We start from the raw sequence: 20,904 nt of genomic DNA, 5'->3' as shown, positions 1-20,904 counted from the left end.
TATGCATTTGGTTTGAGAAATGTATATGCCCTTAGATGATCTTTTCACCTTAATACCAAGAAAGTAGTGTAGAGCACCTAAATCCTTGATGGGAAACATAGAACTGAGCTATTACATGTTTGCAAGTTGGAGGTGAGGGTCTAGTGACAATGATGTCATCAACATAAACCAAGATAAACACCATTGGATCTATTTTGACAAATAAAGAGTGATCAGATTGAGAACCAGTGAATCCCATATATGTTAAGGCTTAATGAAGTTTCTCATACCAAGCCTTGGGAGCTTGTTTTAGGCCATAGAATGACTTATGGAGATGACAGATATGAGTATGATGAATAGGGTCTTCAAAGCCAGGTGGCTATTGCATAAACACATGCTCAGTGAGATTACCATGAAAAAATGCATTGCTTACATCCAATTGATTGAGAAACTAGTTATATTGTGCTGCCAAAGTGAGAAGAATTCAAATTGTGACAGGTTTAGCAACTGAACTAAATGTCTCAGTGTAACTTAAACCTGTTTGATGGTGAAAACCTTTGGCAACTAGATGTGCCTTGTACCTGTCAATAGTACCATTAGGTTTCCTATTGATCCTGAAGACCCACTTGTAGCCTACTATATTGGTAGAATGAGATTTAGGAACCAAAAACCAGGTGCCAGTTTGTTTTAGTGCAAGGAACTCATCTTGCATAGCTTTAACCTAGTGTGGATATTTGGAGGCTTGAAGATAAGTAGTAGGAACATAATTATGGGAAAGGTGAAAAGGTAAAGGGTGCTTTGTTGTAGTTAAAGGTTTAGGCTTGTAGACATTAGATTTTGATCTGGTTTGCATTGGATGAATGTTGATGGTAGGATTTTGAGGTGGTGGATATGCACTGGTTGGAAAGGCTGGAGATACTTGAATATGCTCATATGGAGAGACTTGAGTATTCTCTTAAGTGTGGAGACACTTGATGATACATGAACATGTGTGAATTTGCTTGTAGAAAATGTCAATTGAGATGAAATAGAATGACTCAAAGAGATATTGGATGAGGTTGATGTTGAACTTGCTTGTGAAAAGGAAAGCTTGATTCATCGAAGATAACATGTCTGGAAACATAGATCTTGTGTGAGCTGAGATCTAGACATTTGTAACCCTTGCGATTAAAACTGTAACCCAAAAAAACACATTGTTTGCTTTTAGGATCCAACTTGGATTGAGAATAGGGTTGCAACCAAGGAAAACAACTGCAGCAAAATATTTTCAGAGTCTGATAAAAAGGTGATTTATTGAACAACAATTCCCATGAAGAAGCCTTGGATGCATCATGCATTCTATTGATCAGATAAATTGCAGTAACAAATGCATGATCTCAATAGATATGAGGAACTTGAGATATTGTCAATAAGGTCTTTGTTGTCTCAACTAAGTGTCTGTGTTTGCTCTCAGAACAACCATTTTGTTTTGGGTGTGAGAACAACTTAGTTGATGATTGATGCCATGCTCAATAAGAAAATTGGAAAATTGAGAGCTCAAATATTCACCACCAGCATCTGAAACTTGCGAATCAATTGAAAATGGTTCAAGATTGGTCCCAATGCAGAATAACACAGGTCCCCAACAGTATGATCACACTCCACTGAAATTCAAGAGTTTGACAGAAGTGTATGCAAATGAAATCTGTGTATAGTTGAGCCTGAAAGTTTTCAGGAGGCAGCCAAAGATGAGTAATGGCATAAGGCAATGGAGGCAGAAATTGCTACGATAGAGAAGAATTGCACTTGGGAACTTGTTGACAGACCATTTGATAAACCAGTAGTTGGTGTCAAGTGGATCTACAAGACAAAATTGAACCTAGATGGATCCGTACAAAAGAATAAGGCCAGACTGGTTGCAAATGGGTACTCTCAAAAGCCTGCGATTGATTTCAATGAGACATTTGCCCCTGTGGCAAGACTTGATACCATTATAACTCTAATTGGTTTAGCTACACATAAAGGGTGGAAGTTATTCCAACTTGATGTGAAATTTGCATTCTTGAATGGGGTTCTAAATGAAGAAGTGTATGTTGATCAGCCATTTGGATTTGTGATTGCAGGTAAGGAGGACAAGGTTTACAAGCTTAAGAAGGCTTATATGGTTTGAAACATGCACCAAGGGCCTGGTTTAAAAAGATTGACCTTTATTTTTGTAATGTTGGCTTTCATAGAAGTCAAAGTGACGCAACTCTTTTTACATTAAGGCAATTGAGGTAGGAATTCTCATTGTTTCCTTGTATGTGGATGACATCATATACACAGGGAGTTCTAGTGTATTGATGGATGAGTTTAAATCAGAAATGATGATAAAATACAAGATGTTGGATCTAGGTCTGTTGCATCACTTCTTGGGGCTTAAAGTAATTCAAACAAAAGATTGCATCTTCCTGCATCAAAAGGAATGTGCAAGGACCTAGCTGGAGAAGTTTAGATTAAAGGATTGCAAACCTGTTGCAACTCCACTTGCAGCAAATGAAAAGTTAAGCAAAGTTAATGGGAGTGAGATGGCTTATGAAAGTCTTTATTGAAAGATTGTTGGTACTCTGTTATACCTAACAGCTACAAGACCTGACATTATGTTTGTTGCAAGTTTGCTAGCAAGATTCATGCATAATCCAACCAGAAAGCACATAGGAACTGCAAAGAGGGTGTTGAGGTATATCCAAGGAACTGTGGACTACGGAATTGCATACGAAAAAAGAAAAGATGTTGTGCTTATTGGCTATTGTGACTGTGACTGTGCAGGGAGTGAAGATGACATGAAGAGTATTCGGGTTATGCTTTTAGTTTTGGTTCTGGAGCATTTTCTTGGGCCTCAATCAAGCAAAATAGTGTAGCACTGTCCATTGCAGAGGCAGAGTATGTAAGTGATGTAGAAGCAACTGCACAAGCCATTTGGTTAAGGTTTGTTCTATCAGACTTTGGTAAGGAACAAGTGAAGCCAACTCAGATTTTATGTGATAACACCTTTGCCATAGCAATTTCGAAGAATCCAGTGGCACATCATAAGACAAGGCATATCAACAGAAGGTTTCATTTCATCAGAGATGCATTGCAAAATGGTGAGATTGATCTAGTGTATTGCAACATTGAAGAGCAAACTGCAGATATATTTACAAAGGCCTTGGCAAGGGATCGATTTGAGTACTTAAGGAAAGCTTTGGGGGTGATTTCTGCTAAACACTTAGAAGGGAGTGTTAGTGTGTAAGAGTATTAGTAGAAATAGGTTTAGCCATTTTGCTTGTTTTAATCAGAGCTCTTGGATCATATTCCAAATGGATGCTCTAGAATAAGTTAGAGTAAGTGATATTGTGTGCCACATGTAACTATCTCATAGGATAGATGACATGGAGGGTTGTGATCATTTCTTTCTGTTAAAGGAGAGAGAGCGGTTTAATTGCCATATCCGATTGCATTGTAGAGAGAATAATGGAAGCAATGAAATCAGTTTTGCACTCATCACTGTAAATGCTCTCTGCAGCTTTCATTCTTCTTTCTTCCAGAAATTCATACAAACTCCATTGAATCACAGCACAAAACCTATACTCTAACAGGACAAGCCTACACCCAGCTTCAATGTGCATTGTTATTATTTATTCTTGTGATTGTGTTCATATGGTGCATTGATCTGGTTAATGCGGGATGATGTTGGTGAAAGCTAAACCTTAATTATAATTTTTCTCAAACAGCATGCGGCTGCTGTATTTGGGAACAAAATGATAGTGGTTGGTGGTGAATCTGGGAATGAATTGCTAGATGATGTACAGATAGGATATCTTTCTTTGTTGGTTGTATTTGTATGTATGTTTCACAGCGTACAAGTAGGAGACAAATATGGTTTATTATAGTAAACAATTGCTGAACAACATCAAGACACAAAACATAAACACTTGAATAGGACTAGAAGAACGAATTTTTAGTTGAAGATGCTAAACGGACATGGTAACCGGTGGTTCCATATCTGAATAAAACTATAGAGAACCAATAAGTGTAACTAATTGCTAGATTGTTAGAATTATATACACCTTTCTTACCATGTGTGTAAGTTATGTCATGCTTAGGAATTGTGAATTAGTTGCCTAATCTTCCGTTTAAAGGAAAACTAATGAATATGGCTTGAAAACTTTAAGTTTTAACGATAATGACAAAATAAATGATAAAGTGAATAGTACCATAATTAACTTTTTAGTATAAAAATGTGGTTTTTCATTAAAGTGAACAGTATCGAAAACTTTTTGTTAAAGTTCCCTTTGTTTAATGGAGTGATAAGTTAATGGTAAACAGTCTCACCCCACATATCTCACGCATGGCAGGTTTCTCGCACTGGTCACACTGTAGTCACGGCAAGCTCTTCATTAATCCTATTTGGGGGTGAAGATGCTAAAAGGAGGAAATTGAACGATTTGCATATGTTTGATCTGAAGTCGTTGACCTGGCTACCCCTTCATTGCACGTGAGTGGGTTTTTCTCAAGTTGTGGGATTTTGATGATATTGTTCTTTGATGGAACCACCTACAACAAATATTACGTTGCACATGGTTGCTAATGAACCTCTCTCCATTTTTGTTTGGTAGACACCGTTGTCCTTTCGACTGAGATTTTGTCTCCACTTTGTTATAGCTTAATATACGTGCAGCGGAACAGGACCATCTGCGAGGTCCAACCACGTAGCAGCTCTTTATGATGATAAAACTCTTTTTATATTTGGAGGCACATCAAAATCCAAGACTTTGAATCATTTGTGTACGATGGAATTTGAAACTGCGAGTGAATTCTCTCTCATTCTTGTATCTTTTAAACTGCAGGATTATGCAGCCAAATATTTCATCTCTTTATGGATGAGAATGTAGAGTTCACCAATGGCATGGCTTTTTTTCTCAGATGGAATGGTCAAGAATAAAGAAACAAGGTTTCCGTCCATCTCAAAGAGCTGGTTGCTGTGGCGTCCTATGTGGAACCAAATGGTATATTGTTGGGGGTGGAAGCAGGAAAAAACGTATGCCTCGTTAGTGCTTGAAACATTGAAAAAGGATGCAACACCGACACCTTGTATTGACTTATCCGAATATAAAAATTGAAAATCTTGGAACCTTGTTGGTTAACATTGATATCTAAGCATTTTGCCCTTAAGGCAGTTTTTCCCTTAATCTTTCCAGGACATGCTGAGACTCTGGTTTTTGATATGTTGAAGCTTGAGTGGTCAGTGGCCACTGCATCGCCTCCTTCAATCACCGCCAATAAGGTTTGCAACGGTGATTTTTACCTTTGGCATAATTTTCATTGGTGTTGATTTCTTATTTTCCTTTGAATAGCGTAGTTTTAGCAAGGGTTTCCTTTAAAATATCGTAGAATGGCTGGTACTTTAAACACTAATCTTATGTTATATTTTCAGGGTTTCAGCCTAGAGCTCGTGCAACAAAAGGAAAAGGATTTTCTTGTTTCTTTTAGGGGATGCAGAAGGGAACCAACAAATCGGGTTATTAGAAACTCGTCCTTCTGTTTTTTACTTCAGTTGAATTCTCAGGAAACTTAACCTCATTACCTCAACTTTTTTGTTAGAGGTTGAAGTACTGACCATGGAAAAAAATGAATGATCCATGAGTTGTCGATCTTTTCCCCGCAAAGGCCCTGCAACTTTGCTACACAGGAAACGCTCATCATCCACTGGCTTGGCCGGTCAACTGAGTAATGTTTCTTCCCTGCGTTCAGTTAATTCGGTTAACAGACAAAATCTTGCATGAACAACATGGTTCTGGAAGAAAATCTTTGTCAGGGTCCTTGCTTGTTGATTGGCAACGTTTCCCTCAGGAAATAATTCCACAACGAAGAAGAATACCACACAACTGTTAAGGTGGCAAAGAGTTCCGAAGATGAAAGTTCTTTCTTGCTGGTAAACTTCAGAAGTTGTTCTTTGCTGTTCCTTGGATGTTCGCATGGCTGCTGGGAACCGCCTTAAAATCTGTTTCCCTGTGCCCAGTCATTTGTCATTTAACGTAACATAGTTTGAGGATTGATGACTTTATATTATGTTGATTTCAGGCAACAGAAAAAAAAAAAACAGTCAATCTGATTCAGGAGTCCAGACTAACATATTTGGATGTAAGACACTTTTCGGAGGAGATGCTTTCTGAATATGATTTTGAAAATTCAAAACCTCACCATCATGGAACTGGAAACCTTTCAACCAAGGTTCTAAAAGATGCAAGATGTTAGTCGGGCGGCGGGCTGGAGCCTAGGCAGCCAGGCGAGGTCTAGGTGGGCGCCTAGACAGATTAGGTGGATTTAATTAAATCTATTATATTTCTTGTAAATAAGTGTCTGTTTATACTTAAAATATAAATGATTTCATCATAAACTACAAAATGGAATGACATATATATTATGAGCTTCTGGAACATAATGAAAACATAGGGAACAAGTATATAATGTGTGTTCCTTAAAGTATTCAACAAGTCTCTTACAATTTATTGAAAAAAATGAAATGCAAAATGAAAATTATTTATTTTCTGTCTAAGTGAGTCACAACCTATGCAGGTGTCTAGGTGGGTCTGGGCGGGCTAGGCGGTCTAAGCGGGCACCTCAGTAGGTCTAAGCGTCCTTTCTTAATTTTTAAACGATTGAGCATTAATCGGGGTAGTGGCCAACCGTCTACCGCTTAGACGGGATCTAGGCGAGGATTTTTAGAACATTACTTTCAACTGATAACAACGATGCCATGGTCCCACAAAATGATAGTAAACTAGGGGCCCTATCAACTCCTTCAAGTATGTACCACTATTATGAATCGAAGATGGCCACACTAATAAGAAAGAATGAAATTTTACAAGGGCAGTTAGCTGCTGCGTTGGCCAGCCGGGAAGCTGCTGACAAACTACTTGGGGTGATTAAATATATAATGCAGGAGCTCCATTCAACTAGAGGAGTCCTTGCCGGAAAACGAGCAAGGTCATTCCAACTACAGCTATGAAATTTTCGCTAACTACTGAATTAAGTTGCCTCTAAACTTTACAAAATCTATATGTCAATGGTTTAGTTCTTTATTTTGTAAGCCACCATCGACATCCTCTACTTGTCGCCGTGCAGGTTGAAGTTTTCCATCTCAAACAAAGTTTTCCATCTCAGACAAAGGAGGAATATGTAACTGAGCTTGACTGGTTCTGTCAGTCCAATTTAATTAGTATAATATATCATATAAGATGGGAAGGAAAGAACAACTTCTCACATGTCACATCACAGGCATTCAAACAAAAAATTGCAGACTTTCTACTGCTTCGACGAGTCACGTGTATTTCTACTTCCTCCATCAATTCCCATTAGATTTAACCATTAAAATAATTAAAAATAAATAATAAATCATATAAAATAATATTTTCTCTCTCTTCCCACCTTTCTCGCTCTCAAAATATCATGAATTGAGAGGGCTTTTTTTGGTTGACAGACAAATATAGAGGAATTGGACTGGCGGACAGAATTGAGCTTCCTGACGGGCACAGGCTGGAAAGTAAAAAAAATTGTTTTGCATGTAAGCTTGTTTTCTACTTATGAGTTTTAGTTTTTGTTCTTATTATATTGTATTGTGTCATTTTCATTAAATTTTAAGTTTTTTATATTAAATAAAGTTAGTAGATGGTTTTTCATTAAAATGAACTTAATCCAAACCCTTTTTATTAAAGCTTCCATGATTAAATTATTATTGAAGTATTAATTATTGTTTTTTATTTATTTATTAAGAGTACTTCCATTTGTTAAAAAAAATCCTGGAAAATAGGCAATTCAATCCCATATAAATAGTAACTGTCCAATTGTGTCTCCACTACTCCTAGACAATTCGTATTAAAATATTATTAATTTTTTAATAAAATAATAAAACATAATTTTATTTTTAATTTGGGATAATAATAAACGATTGGTTGAAGGTATTTGAAAATATTGAAATGTAGTGTTAGGTGGGAGAAACATGTTTGGGTATTTATAGAAAAAAATTATAATATTTTTATTTTTTGTATTTTTAATTAACTTTTTATAATTTTTTATATTTTTAATTACGACTGATACCAACCTTGTGTCACATGGCTTTTGGGCTGGGCGAGTCAATTTTTGCCCTAGGTGAGCAACCAGGCTCTCCTAGAGCACATTGGATTGGAAAGGGCTGAAGGAGTTTTAGGGAGGAGATTTAATCCACAATCACCTTCAGGATTTTACAGGGCTGAAAGTACTACTGTGAAATCTCGTTCTTGGATTTTATTGTTATAATCTATGTAATTGTTTGATTGAGATTTTATATTATTTTTCAGGAATTTATATTAATTTATTTGAATTTAGATTTTAATTAAATTAGTTACGAAGTTTGAAGTTTGGAAATTAGTTATTTAAAATCCGTAGGCCTTTCACAATTTATATTTTCGAATAAAGCTCGATCTCACAAACCAGTAAGCACAAACCGTTCGTAAAACGAAGGTATAACGAAGGAGTTATTAACGTTTAAAGTTAAGGACATTTTGGTAATTTTCCTTCAATCTATAAGGCTCTAAATTTTCTAGAGCAATGAGAAGTGCCACATGTGTGGTTGGGATGAAAGGAAAAGAAGAGAAAGGAGAGAGATAGACGGTTGTGATGGAAAGGAAAGAGGAGAAAGGAGGGAAAGGAGAGGGGATGGACTAATCAAAAAAGAAAGAAAGGAGGGGAAAAGAGAGAAAGGGGAAGCGGGGGAATCCTTGACTCGCACCCTTTGCGACTCGACCCGGTGGTAGCACGAGTTTTCCAACACCATACACGGCGTTTCACGGTGAATCGCCGCCATCCATCACTTGGAAACAACCCCTAGCCTTCCCTCTACCAATTCCACCCCAAAATGCATACAAATTGGCCTTGAAATTGTGGAAACCGCATCGGTGGATGCACGGGTTCTTAGTTGTCGATCCACCAAATTTGAAAACAAATTTCTTTGATCACCACCACCTTTAGCATCCTCTGGAGGCTAAGAACAAAGCCCAAAAAAGTTTGGGGGCGGCGGAGCTGTTTTGAAGTCAAATTAAGAACACCCAAATTCAAGGATTTCTGGCGGGTTCGAGGGAAATTAGAGCTTTTCCTGGCCAAATTGGCCTTGGTCACAGGTATGAAACTTGCTCTACTCATTAAGATCTACAATTATGTGAATTTTGGTAATTTTTGGAATTAGTTGGATTTTCTAGCGAGTCGGGGTAGCTAGCTGCCGTGTGAGGCGGTGCGTGGCCGAAACCCCACCTGACCATTCGAGACTAATTTTGATGCCTTGATTCCATATTTGATATCCGTTTAGTGGAATTCCTATGTCTTAATATAGTTTCATTGTTGACCACCTAGTTGGCCGCCACAAGGTTATTATATGAATTGACGATCCGACTGTTGGATCGGCACCAAATTTAAATATGTAATAGTACATAATATTTTAGGATAGTTAAACCTGATGGATCAGGAATCCGACGTACGGATCTTCCCGAATTGGATTCCTAAGTTTGAAAAATCAAATGTTGACCGCCACTTGAAATTGTGATTGGCGAAGATTTGACCGTTGGATCGTAATGAAATTTTAGTACGTTGTTCTAGAAGAATAATGTGGACTTTGGGAAGTTACGAATCAAAAATTTGATGGGTGGCTCTTCCGGTTTATATTTCTAGGATTGTGGACCCTACTCTCGACCTTGATCGACGGTTGGCTTTTTAATCAACTAGCTGAGTTCTTCTAGCGTGTCGGTTATCTTAGAGTGCGGATGAGATTTCATGGAGCTTGATGGACTCATCGTGATGACGTGTCTTCTCGGTTGACGTATGGCTCGATTTGCGTACTAGTGGCATTGTATTATATTATACTTGTTTATTAAGTATGTTTTGATTTATGCATTGAAAATGTTTGTGGAATGCAGTTTGATTTGTATGATTAGTATGACATGATGAAATGTGATTTGACGTGCATATTTGAAATGTGGTTTGATTCGCTTGATTAGTTTGATGTGATGATATGTGAGGGCTAGAAGTGGACCATTAACCCATTGTTATGGGGTTTGTTGCTTCGAGACTTGTTTCACATATCATATCATTATTTCATTTCTCGTTTTGTTGAGCTATTCTAAATTTTGTACTTGTGCTTTGTTTCATTTCGTTGAGCCTTTGTAAATTGAGCATTTGGTTTATGTCTTGTTTCTTTGAGCCGTTGATATATTCCTTGGCCTTTCGCTCAATTTCGTTGAGTGATCCGGAACTAGGTATCCGATGGGGTTTCGTTGAGTGGTCCAGTTCCCTACTCCGTCTGGATTCCGTTGAGCGGTTCGGAATCCTTCGTGATCTGCGATTCCGTTAAGTGGTTTGGAATCGTATCCAGCTTGGATTTCATTGAGTGGTTCGATATGCATTGTACTCTGCGATTCCTTTGAGTGGTCCAGAATCGTATCCACTTGGATTCCATTGAGAGGTCCGGAATCCCTTTACTTCGTGGTTCCGTTGAGTGGTCCGAAATCGTATCCTGGTTTGGATTTCATTGAGTGGTCCGGAATCCCCTTTGGTGTCTTGGTTTCGTTGAGTGGTCCGAAACCCGATGTTGATGGATTTCATTGAGTGGTCTGAAATCGCATCATTTGACTTGTTGATTCCTTAGATTTGATTTCAGCTTCAGAGATGTAGGCTTTGGCCAAACTGTGTCGCTCTAGCCTTGCATTTCAGTGTATTGTATGTGTTATTGATTGGTGTGATTATTGGATGGTGTTGGAATGCATATGTGTGGGTGAATGGCAAGATGACTAGAGAATATTATTGTGCTTCGTTGAATGTTCCTTAAGGTGTTGGATGCCATAAATCGTGGTATTATGTTGAGACATTGTGGTTTATGTGATGAATGTTCGAGTGTAGTGAAAGATGAACTACAAATGGCTTGATCCCTGTTTAGGGTACGTAGGCAATCTAACAATGAGGTTAGATGCAGCTATAAAGTGTACAGAAAATTACTATGCAGTTAGATCGTGAGTTGTGCTTTGCACATATCCCGGAGGCGAGGTATGTTAGATATACATGTAATTGGTGACGTCACGAGTTGATCTTGGACGTATGTTGGGATCGAGATGTGACAACTACAGTGTAGTATTTCTCTTCAATTGTAAGTGAGAGGTCTTAGGTTCGATTCTCGTTAAAGGCAAATTTGAACTACATTATTGCTAGCCCATTGAGAAGCTTAATCGATCTTCCTCTCATTTAATGTAAATAATATTGTTTATTAAAAAAACAATTATAAATTTAGGCTACTTAGCATTACACGATGAACATACGTTTCAATCTTGTAACATGAGTTGTTTTAGGGTCTAAGATATGCAGGATCAATATACACACTTCTAATGATTGTTCTAAAAAATCCTCGTCTAAGCGCTAGGCGGCTGGTCACTGCCCCGATTAATGCCTAGGCGTTTGACAATTAAGAAATGGCTCCTAGACCTGCTGAGGCACCCGTCTAGCTTGTCCAGACCCACCTAAACACCAACCTAGGTTGCAACTCACTTAGATAAAAAATAGATAAATTTCCTTTTGCATTTTATTGTTTCCAATAAGTTGTAAGAGACTTATTGAACACTTAAATAAACACACATTATATGTTTGCTCCTCATATTTTCATTATGTTCCAATACTTCATAATATATATGTAATTTTATTTTCTAGTTTATGATGAAATTATATATATATATATATATATATATATTAAGTATAAACAGACACTTATTTACACGAAATACAATAGATTTACTTAAATCATTATAGTCCGCCTAGGCTCCACCTAGCCATCTAGGTGCTATGCCCCAACCCACTGCCCAACTAGCCTAACCATCTAAGCGCTAGGCCTCAACCCACTGCCCAACTAGCGCTTAGTGTATTTTAGAACTTCTAATATAGGGTATTGGGCTTACATTACAACCGGTCATAAAAATCCAAATTTCAAAACCGGAGACCCACGAATATCGAATATAAATACTTCAGATCTCCTTTAAACAAATTGTCATTCTTTCCGGGCCGTGTCTCTCTCTTTCTCTCTCCTCTTTCAGACTCTTTCAGAGAGGCGTGATGGACTTCTCGTTAAGGGAACCGACGAGGATAAGCGGCCGGGAGAAGCGGCTGCGGACGGTAATATTGCCGGCAATCCGAGGGCAAAACTGTCCAATATGCTTGGTTGCCGTGGAAGCTCGCAGCGCAGCGGTGCTCTCGTCCTGTAACCACGCATACTGCGTCCGTTGCATCCGGAAGTGGAGCAATTTGAGACGAAAATGCCCTCTCTGCAACGCCGACTTCGACTCCTGGTTCTCGCAAATCAGCCTCTCTTCCCGAAGCTTCCACAAAGAACATTTACCTCCTTTGTATCGCACTTCTAGTGCTAGAAGCTTCGGCCTTCAACACGAAGAGCATCCTCCAAGGTCTGAATTTTGTGACATTTTAGTTTTTGATCCACCGGTTTCGTTAAATTTGCAATTCCGAGCTCAAATTTTGCTATTTTGTGTTTAATTAGGCATGTGAGTAGTAGTGAACGGCGGCGATCAAGGCCGATGCCGTGGCGGCGATCGTTTGGACGGCCAGGATCGGTCGGTCCTGATACGGTTGCGGAGAGAAAGCTCCAATGGCGAGCTAGGTAACACTTCACACTGAATTTTATTGTTTACTAATTTTTCGAACTTGGTTTATTTTGATTTTTTTTGAACTTTTCTTTTCTGTAAGCAGTGTATATGACAGACGATTGCAAGCTGTGCCTTCGGCTTCAAGAAATCGTCTTCAAGTGGTTAGTGTATCGCTGTTACTCACTCTTTGTTCGAATTTATATCCTGAAATTTGAATGACTAATTAGTGAAGAAATGGTAAACTGATTGAATTGAGTATTTTGATTTTGAAATTCTAGAGTGTACCCATAAACGATGGTGTGAAAGAGAGAATCTTGCAAAGAATAGAGCCATGGATTCGGAGGGAGTTGCAGGCTCTTCTTGGAGACGGAGATCCATCTATTATTGTTCATGTGGCCACCTCACTCTTCATTGCAAGCCTTGAAAATAAGGATCAGGTCCTTCCAGGACAGTGTGATGTCCGAGGTGACCCCCTTGCGTCGTTGCGCCCTTTTCTAGTTGATCGAACTGACGTGTTTTGGCACGAGTTAAGGTAATTATTGACTTTAAAAGCTTCGTAGTTTTTCAATTGTTTAATGCCATTTTGGAATCGAGGTTTTGCATCAGCTTGTTTTGTTCAATGTCATTTGTGTTTGGTGCGAGCTCCATATTACATTGGTGTCTTAGGCTATCTTTATCATGTGAGATGCAGCAACATACATTAGTAGGTCTATACCGAAACTCTTTTTTTATTTCTCTTAAATAGATCTCTCTATAGACACTCCTAGAGGTGTAAGTAAGTTAGTTTCCATTTGTGCTTCGCTTGTAAATGCTTTCTAATTGGAAACAATTTCCCTTCAGATGTTTTGCAGAGAGTCCATTCAACATGGAAACCTATGACGCAGTGGTCGAGTATAAAAGCTTGCGTTGAATTTTGGCGAGAAACTTGATACTAATTTCTGATCTTGCCTATACATTGGAACACCTGTGTGAATATCGGGGAACTCCTCAACAGGGAAGTTAAAGTGGCCAACTGCTTGCTCAGCTAAGTCATGTGATGCATCCGCTGGGTCGTTAGAGAATGTAAAGAGCAATGGTTTACGAGGGGTTTAATGTTTAACTGCAACAAAATTTGAAGTTTCTTTTATGCCACAAGCTAGTGTAAGGATTCAAGAAGCGGGCCTGATTTACTTATGAGCTCACAATCTCATGCAAGCTGCTGGAGTTGCTTAGTGGAGCCTTGTTGGCACAATGATTAGCTTCTGCTTTCTTTATACAAGCAACAAGGTTACGTAAAAGGAAAGGGATTTGAGTTACATGGTCCTTGTCGTCATGAGATTCGTGAGATGTTTGTGTCTATGGGATAGTGTGAAGAGGACAGATAGTCGGCATTGGGATATCCTGCTAATGACTGAAGCTTGAGAGCAAATTATAAGGCCCTGATCTGCAGTTGTGAAAGAACGCAACAAATATCCTATGTGAATGGCACCGGTGTTTCTTATTTTCTCAAATAACCAACTGACAATCATGGGTTCCACAATACTGATCATCAAGCGCAACACACGAATCTGGCTATCATCAGTACTAGGTTGGATGCTCCTGGGTCTTTCTCCTGCAACCCCTTGTGTCCTCAGCAAGTTAAAAATCTTCAAATGACAGAGTCTGCCCTATCAAGCAAACGCCATGGCAAGCAACGAAACGGGTAAAGTGCCTAACGCTTTGAAGTCACAAAAATTTGTATTAAACCTACTGCTGCATTGTGATCCTTGTAATTGAATTTTATGGGGCAATTTCGGTCTTGGAGGACTAAGACCTCTTTTTAGTTATGTTAAATTTGTAAATTACCATAGTTAAATTGTCAGAGTGAAGATTTTATAGAATGAGAATGCTTCCGCCTGCAGATGTCCCAGATTTCGTCCTTTACATCCTCTATACAACTCATGGTTCTGGAGGAAGTTTGTATCAGGTAACATGCCGGCTTTCGGATGATCCTCTTCTTTACTTCCATATTTGGCTCTGCTGGGTTGCACAGATCATGGTGAAAAGTTGCATCAGCAGCCAAGCAAAGCACAGAAGAAAGCCAAACTTTTCTAAGCCCCGCTCCCACATATTAGAACGTATGCACCCTCAGTTTTTGCAACTTAATTGCAACTCGCTGCTTCAAGTTTGATCCAGGACATTGTCAATTCTGCAGTTGAAGGCACTCTCTTTAAGCATTTTTTGTCAGCTCTACTTTCCTCCATTGCTTCAATGCTTCAATCTCCTCCTCCGTCCTGATGGTACCAGCCTTTGATGCGATGAACAACGCACTTTTCGAGTGCAACAGCACTCTATGACGTACGCTAGTTCAGAATCACCCAGGCCGCTACTATACCCTTAACCCTAAGGTACTGACGTCTGCATTTTGCAACAATTAGCTATAGTTGTTATTTTACATTTCACATTAACTAACACAATATTACAATGATAGCTACGGTTCAAGGCAATTCATCTCCTCAACAAACAAAACTTAAAAAACCAGAAACCAAACACACAGAAAATCCATCTAAATTTGTTAGTGTAGCCAAAGGGGCAACCTTTCGAGTCCCTCCTAGTGTATTTACGATTCTTCTTCTGGTTCCTCTTCTTCTTGGAGAAGATTTTCTCTGTTGTCATGTGCCCAGAAACCGCGCACATCTATGAGCATGCTGGCAACAGTGCCGCCTTGTTTGCAAGCTAGTAAATCAGCCAATGTAATCCGCAGTGGATCAGCTGGTTTAACCATGTCCCAGATTTCATCCCTTACATCCTCAATACACAATTCGTAGTTTCCACCCTCGATCCATTTCTGATGTACATCCCTGTTTCACAAAACCACGAGATAAGATCTTTCAGCTGACACAACATACAAAGGAATCAGTGCTGAAGCAAATAGCATTAAAAAATTTATAGTAGTTAAACTCGTTAGAATATTCATGTCTCTGATAATCTGAGACTTGCAGATATTGCTCAAGTACTGCAAGCAGGAAAATACTAGAGAGGCTTTTCTGTAGGAAGTTTGTATCAGGTAACATCCTGACTTTCGGATGCTCCTCTTCTTTACTTCCATATTTGGCTCTGCTTGGTTACACAGATCATGGCAAAAGGCAATACTTACATTTTGCACCAGCAGCCAAGCAAAGCACAGAACAAACTTTTGACAACAGAAGTTCTACCACCAAATAAAGTTTTCGTTTTCTTTTGGGTTTCTGATAAGTGTCCCCCACAAACAAGTCAAAAACAGAAGAATATTTACCTGAAAAGAGAGTGTATATCAGCTGTTGTAAGGTAACCCCTTCCTTGAAGATCAAGACATCGAAACAAATATGTTAAGCCCTCTGGGGTGTCTTTGTTTTCTAAGGCCAGGACAAAGTCTAGAAAACTATCAAAGTCCATTTCCCTAGAACTTCCTCCACTTTTTCCACGCCGAACGTGCTCATCAAACACTGTTGAGGTCACATCAAATGCAAGGCATGAATAAACGAATCTAAAAATGTAAATACAAAATGCATTATAATATATCAGATGGGGGCATCCCCAGAAATAGAATTCCATATTGATTCCTTAGCATTTTTAAGTAAATGAACATGTACATAGTACAAACACTGGATTCAAATTTTCTAGGCCCACCTCTTTCAATGATAATTTCAGTCAATGTCCCATCCGCATATTCTCGAAGTTCCTGCTTGCTCAATGATTGACTCGAATCTTTATCTAGAGCAATGAACATGTCTACAGAAAGCACGGGTTGCAATCAGCAATCGAATTACAGTAGTGTTAAAGTTTTCAATTATGATCACCACATTTATCTTGAGCTTGAGTGTACAGATTACCATACTGAGCCTAGGATTTTAACATTGGCAAATTCTTGTGTTTGGGAATATATCTAGAACACAATAATGACTTCAAGACTCAAGAATGTGAAACGAAATCACGACAAGGTAATGGCAAGCCAAGACTGCAGATAATCATCTCACTCTAGAATGGAATCCTCATACTACACTTTAACAGCAGCATAAATATGCCACATGTACAAGACAATCCATTTAACAACAGCAAAAGAGGAATGCCAATGGAACCCGGGGACATGGAATGAAAGTTTAAATGTGAAAACTACTCACCACATATGCGCTGGGCGGATGTCAAAGAGAACCAGTTTTCAGCTTGCTCATTGTCAGTGACTTCTTCCTCACTTTCCTAATATAGAATAAAGTTCAGGACATATAGTTAGCATAAGATCAGAATTGGATGTCTTCTTGACACCTAATGAAGATGATGCAATTTATAACATAGCAAGTTTTCACAAATTCTTTCACTACCTACCTGGTGCAGTTCCATTAGTTCCTGGAGACAATTACTCAACAACACCTTCTTTATGCAGGCTTTTCCTGTATGAAAAAAAAAATATTTTTTTTTCAACCATTAAATAAAGAATTTTAAATCTGGTATCTTCTAAAGTTAGAGCATCCAACCCAAAACCTATTGGCCATGAGTGGAGAGGCTTGTGATTTTATATATTGTCATCACAATTCTAAAAATATCCGCCCGGCCCCTGCCTAGGCTCTAGGCAGGCGTTTGAAAATTAAGAAAGGGCGCCTAGACCTTCTTAGGCGCCTGCAGCGACTCACTTAGACAGAAAATAGATAACTTTCATTTTGCATTTTATTTTTTTAATAAATTGTAATAGACTTGTTGAATACTTGGATTAACACTTACTATATTCTGGTTCCCATGTTTTCAATATGTTTTGTATATCATTCTATTTTTCAATTTTGTATTCCAATACAGTTATGTATTTTTTAAGTATAAGAAGACACTTATTTATAGAATATATAATAAGTTTACTTAAATTAGCCTAGTCCACCTAGCTACCTAGGCGCTAGGCCCCAATCCACCACCCGACTAGTGTCTAGCATCTTTTAGAACTTTGACTGTAAAGCAAAACATAACAGCAATAAATGAATAGGTATTGACGTGTAACTTTGGCAAACCTCGTCTATGAGGGTCACAAAAGAAGAAGAACTTTTGTGCAGCTATGCGGCAATACATTGCACTAAAGCCTGAAGGCATGTCCCGTAATTGCGCTAGATTAGGTATAAGGCCTCGTATATAGGCTCCCATTTCCTGAAGAAAGAGCAAAACCATTACAATAATAAGAGAAGATGGAAAAAGATAATGCATAAAAAAAATCTATTAAATATCAAACAGAAAAATGAGGTAGCTAAAGAAAAAAGCTCAACTTTCAAATATAACACTTAGATGCTGAAAATTGCAACAAGTTCATACATGAGGCTGAAGAAAACCATCAGAATCCTCATCAAGTTCGCTCATGTCAATTCGAGCTTGAGTAAGTGACACCTGGAAGCAACAAATAGTAAGTAGCATTCGAGACTCGCACAATTCAGTAGTCATATATTGCATACTTTCAAGTCTTCAAAAGGATGCAAGAAAAAGCCTGGTGGAATTAATTATCAATTATACCCACCGTTCTCATCACATAAAGGTAAAAGGGCAGAATGGCAATTCTTCCCTGTTCATCTTTCTCAAATTTCATGAAATTTGAAGGGCTGAAAAAGCGCCGGCATTTAGTCCCTATCTGCTCCGTACATACAGAGGCAATGTGGCAAAAGTCCTCATAGTTCATCTACAAGATGATAAATAAGGGAACTTATAAACATTAGGCAGATAAGTAACTATGCAACCAAAAATTTATAATTAATCAAAGCCATAAATTGAAGTGCAGATAATAAAAAAAATGTCACAGTTACCAGAGACCTTTTCTGCACCAGTTGCATCATCAATCACACAATTTTCCCTTAAGCACACCCACATAGCATCTAGATCATCCGCATTCAGCAAAAGATCTGATTGCTTCTGCAAAACAAACGTAAATGCCACCGATAAAGTCAGATGCTTAGGCAACACAATAAAACAATAATCATCAGGAATGAAAATCTGGATGATTACCTTTAAAAACCGATATTTTGCCAGCCCCTGGACCCTCTGACTAATAGATCCTTCTTCAGGTTTCTGAAAGAATGGAAAGACAGTGCAAAGTCAAAACGGACCAAGGAGAGAGAACATTAGAAGTGTTCAGAACAAAAATGTATTAAAGATTGTCAATTTTCCATCACGAAAAATTAATCCCTTCCTCCTCAGATTCCCAACACGAACAGAATCATTGAAATACAACAAAAATCCTACTACATGCCTTCTTGTAAAAACTCGGGATTGTGCCAGCTTCAGCACTTTTTTGTTGCTTCTCTTTGAAAATATCAAGCAAGATTCTCTTTGTTTCAAGCTCTGCACGGAATAAAAGAATACAAAACGCGTGATTAAAATCTCAGGCAGAGAATATTGGCATATGTATGAACTAATCCGCCTCAGTAGCATCAGAGCATGTCTCAGCAATTTATATAGCAACTGGCAAGTTTAGAAACTAAAAACTTGGTTTCGATCTCAAGCGTGCACACCCACAGAAGGGCTCATAAAAGCAAATTACAGCGACCCAGTACCTACTAAAAACTCGGGGAAGGACTCAAGTAGTCAATGAACAGGTGCCTTACACTTGCATATTAAAGACCGAAGATAGAAAACGAAGCTGAGCTCTTCGAAATTCGCTAGCACACATGAATCATTGGCTCAGTAGAATGTGTAATGCATACCTAAATAAAACCATTCGAACAACTGTGATAAATTGACATCACTCTCCCAACTTCAAAAAAATTGAAACTTTAAGGTAGCAGAAACTTTTTTCCTTCATATTTGTCCTGTTTCGATTATCTTATCTAGCTAACACTTGATTTATTAGTCCTAAAGCAAGTTATAATCACTACGCAAACAGCTTAATAACAGTTGATTATCTCTAAAACAAAGAGGGGGACATAAATTACCAACTGCACCCAAAATCCCAAATGCGTAACACATGGTTCTAATCTAAACCCTAATTCAAAAACTTTAAATTCGACAAGAAAAAAAGGAAATTTGAAAGAAATCACGGAAATGAGAGAGAGAGAGGTGAGAAGAAAAATACCCATGAGGGCTTCGGATCCGAGTCCGGCACCGGATCCGATGAAGCGGCGGAGGTTACGGACCCAGAGCATGGAGGAGGCCGGAGGGATCTTCCGCTGCGCGGCCTCATGGCCTTCGCCGTCGCTGGACCCACTGTACATTGCTGAAATCGGACCAACTCGGAGTCCGCGCGCGGTTATACTCGCTGAACAAAGCCCTAGCTGCCACGGGCATATATAAAAATCTTAGCTTTGAGCTTTGAGCTCTGATCTGCCGAGGATAGTGGAGATATAGAGAAACTGGGAAAGAGGACTTGGTCACTAAGCTTTAGGATTGAAACCCGAAAGGTCACGTTCGTTGCTTAAAACTTGATTGGATATATTAACCTAAACTAAAGATATATTGTCATTTACTACTACGGTCTAATAGTATTCTTCTTCATTTATAAGTAAGAGGTTTTAGATTCAATTCTCGCTAAAGATGAATTTGAACTACATTATTTCTAACTCATTGTGAGACTTAGCCCCATTTCCTCACCCTCTTAGGGTAGATAATATAATTTATCAACCAAAAAAAAAAAAAAAACCTGAAGTAAGAAATAGAGATTAAATCTCAAGTATTGTCCAAGACTCAAAATATCCTGGGCTTATAAGGTCGTGGGCTTGCAAGGCTTAACATTTAGAAAGACGGCCTTGGGCTCAAACATAAACGAAAAGTGAGCACTACCAAAAATGTTTTGATCTCTGGTGACTCGACGATAGTTAAAGCACCTTCTTCAGTAACTCCTCATTTAGAGACTTAGAAGGACTCTCATTATATGACACTACACTTCGGTACTTATAAATTTTGTAATTATTCAGTGACTTCGGTTTTGCAAGTCCTCAACCGATAAGTTTACTTCACTAAGAAACTTGAGGGAGCATTGTTTGTATCATACTTCATCAATCCCAAAATTACTGAGCACTGGTTAACTTCATACCTTTAAGAACCTATTGAAGGATTCGTGTTGAAGCACCCTTTGCCAAAGCACAAGAGTTTCTCTCCAACTAGGAGGTCAATCACAACATGACACGTGTTAACATCAAAATAAAACTTCTAGAGTTTCACATCAATCGCGGACGGAAGCTAGAGCCTCCCCTCAACTATAAAAGGAAATCATTATCCTACAAATAATCCTAATGCCATTATTGTACTTAAACTCATCATTAGAACTCACTAATGATGATTATACTTGAACCTATGTATTGTGTAA

The 20,904-nt window shown here is 38.4% G+C and overlaps 2 protein-coding genes, 1 non-coding gene and 1 pseudogene across 6 annotated transcripts; 2 read left to right on the top strand and 2 right to left on the bottom strand.

The window, feature by feature from the left end:
- The first annotated feature begins 1,726 nt into the window (after window positions 1-1,726).
- On the top strand, window positions 1,727-6,208 carry LOC125471487 (annotated as a pseudogene).
- Window positions 6,209-11,997: 5,789 nt separating this feature from the next.
- LOC103943631 (E3 ubiquitin-protein ligase Topors) lies at window positions 11,998-15,891 on the top strand. Of its 4 annotated transcripts, XR_007253629.1 has the most exons (7): window positions 11,998-12,446; window positions 12,539-12,658; window positions 12,745-12,805; window positions 12,923-13,176; window positions 13,485-14,325; window positions 14,525-15,010; window positions 15,605-15,891. XR_007253629.1 is itself a non-coding variant. In XM_048571803.1 (5 exons), the coding sequence occupies exons 1-5, from the start codon at window positions 12,100-12,102 to the stop codon at window positions 13,552-13,554; spliced, it is 852 nt and encodes a 283-aa protein (XP_048427760.1). In that variant the 5' UTR covers window positions 11,998-12,099; the 3' UTR covers window positions 13,555-14,478. The 4 variants fall into 4 exon arrangements, 2 of the variants coding, with proteins under 2 accessions (XP_048427760.1, XP_009352230.2); XR_007253628.1 differs by lacking the exon at window positions 15,605-15,891 and having other exon boundaries at window positions 14,525-15,152; XM_048571803.1 differs by lacking the exons at window positions 14,525-15,010; window positions 15,605-15,891 and having other exon boundaries at window positions 13,485-14,478.
- On the bottom strand, window positions 15,044-19,966 carry LOC103943628 (probable serine/threonine-protein phosphatase 2A regulatory subunit B'' subunit TON2). Its single transcript, XM_009353953.3, has 12 exons — window positions 19,675-19,966; window positions 18,853-18,944; window positions 18,609-18,671; window positions 18,417-18,515; window positions 18,127-18,285; window positions 17,928-17,999; window positions 17,633-17,765; window positions 16,965-17,029; window positions 16,763-16,838; window positions 16,272-16,373; window positions 15,898-16,087; window positions 15,044-15,463 (listed from the first exon to the last, which is right to left on the bottom strand). Exons 1-12 carry the CDS (start codon window positions 19,811-19,813, stop codon window positions 15,223-15,225), a joined length of 1,431 nt encoding a protein of 476 aa, XP_009352228.2. The 5' UTR covers window positions 19,814-19,966; the 3' UTR covers window positions 15,044-15,222.
- On the bottom strand, window positions 15,576-15,697 carry LOC125471707. Its single transcript, XR_007253792.1, has one exon. It is a non-coding gene; the product is annotated as a small nucleolar RNA snoR104 (small nucleolar RNA).
- Window positions 19,967-20,904: the final 938 nt, after the last annotated feature.

Source organism: the organism of the source record quoted next, unplaced genomic scaffold (genome assembly GCF_019419815.1).
Source record: "Pyrus x bretschneideri cultivar Hongxiangsu unplaced genomic scaffold, Pyrus_bretschneideri_v1 Contig6, whole genome shotgun sequence".
Lineage (NCBI taxonomy): Eukaryota > Viridiplantae > Streptophyta > Magnoliopsida > Rosales > Rosaceae > Pyrus > Pyrus x bretschneideri.
Note: the sequence above shows the minus strand (reverse complement) of the source record. Positions and strands in the feature narration are given on the sequence as shown.

Coding starts and splice junctions, on each gene's coding strand:
- LOC103943628 (XM_009353953.3), bottom strand. CDS start 19,813: ATGTACAGTGGGTCCAGCGACGGCGAAGGCCATGAGGCCGCGCAGCGG. Junction 18,945..19,674: donor CGGATCCGAAGCCCTCATGG/GTATTTTTCTTC, acceptor TATTCCGTGCAG/AGCTTGAAACAAAGAGAATC. Junction 16,839..16,964: donor AACTAATGGAACTGCACCAG/GTAGGTAGTGAA, acceptor ATTCTATATTAG/GAAAGTGAGGAAGAAGTCAC.
- LOC103943631 (XM_048571803.1), top strand. CDS start 12,100: ATGGACTTCTCGTTAAGGGAACCGACGAGGATAAGCGGCCGGGAGAAG. Junction 12,659..12,744: donor AAGCTCCAATGGCGAGCTAG/GTAACACTTCAC, acceptor CTTTTCTGTAAG/CAGTGTATATGACAGACGAT. Junction 13,177..13,484: donor GTGTTTTGGCACGAGTTAAG/GTAATTATTGAC, acceptor ATTTCCCTTCAG/ATGTTTTGCAGAGAGTCCAT.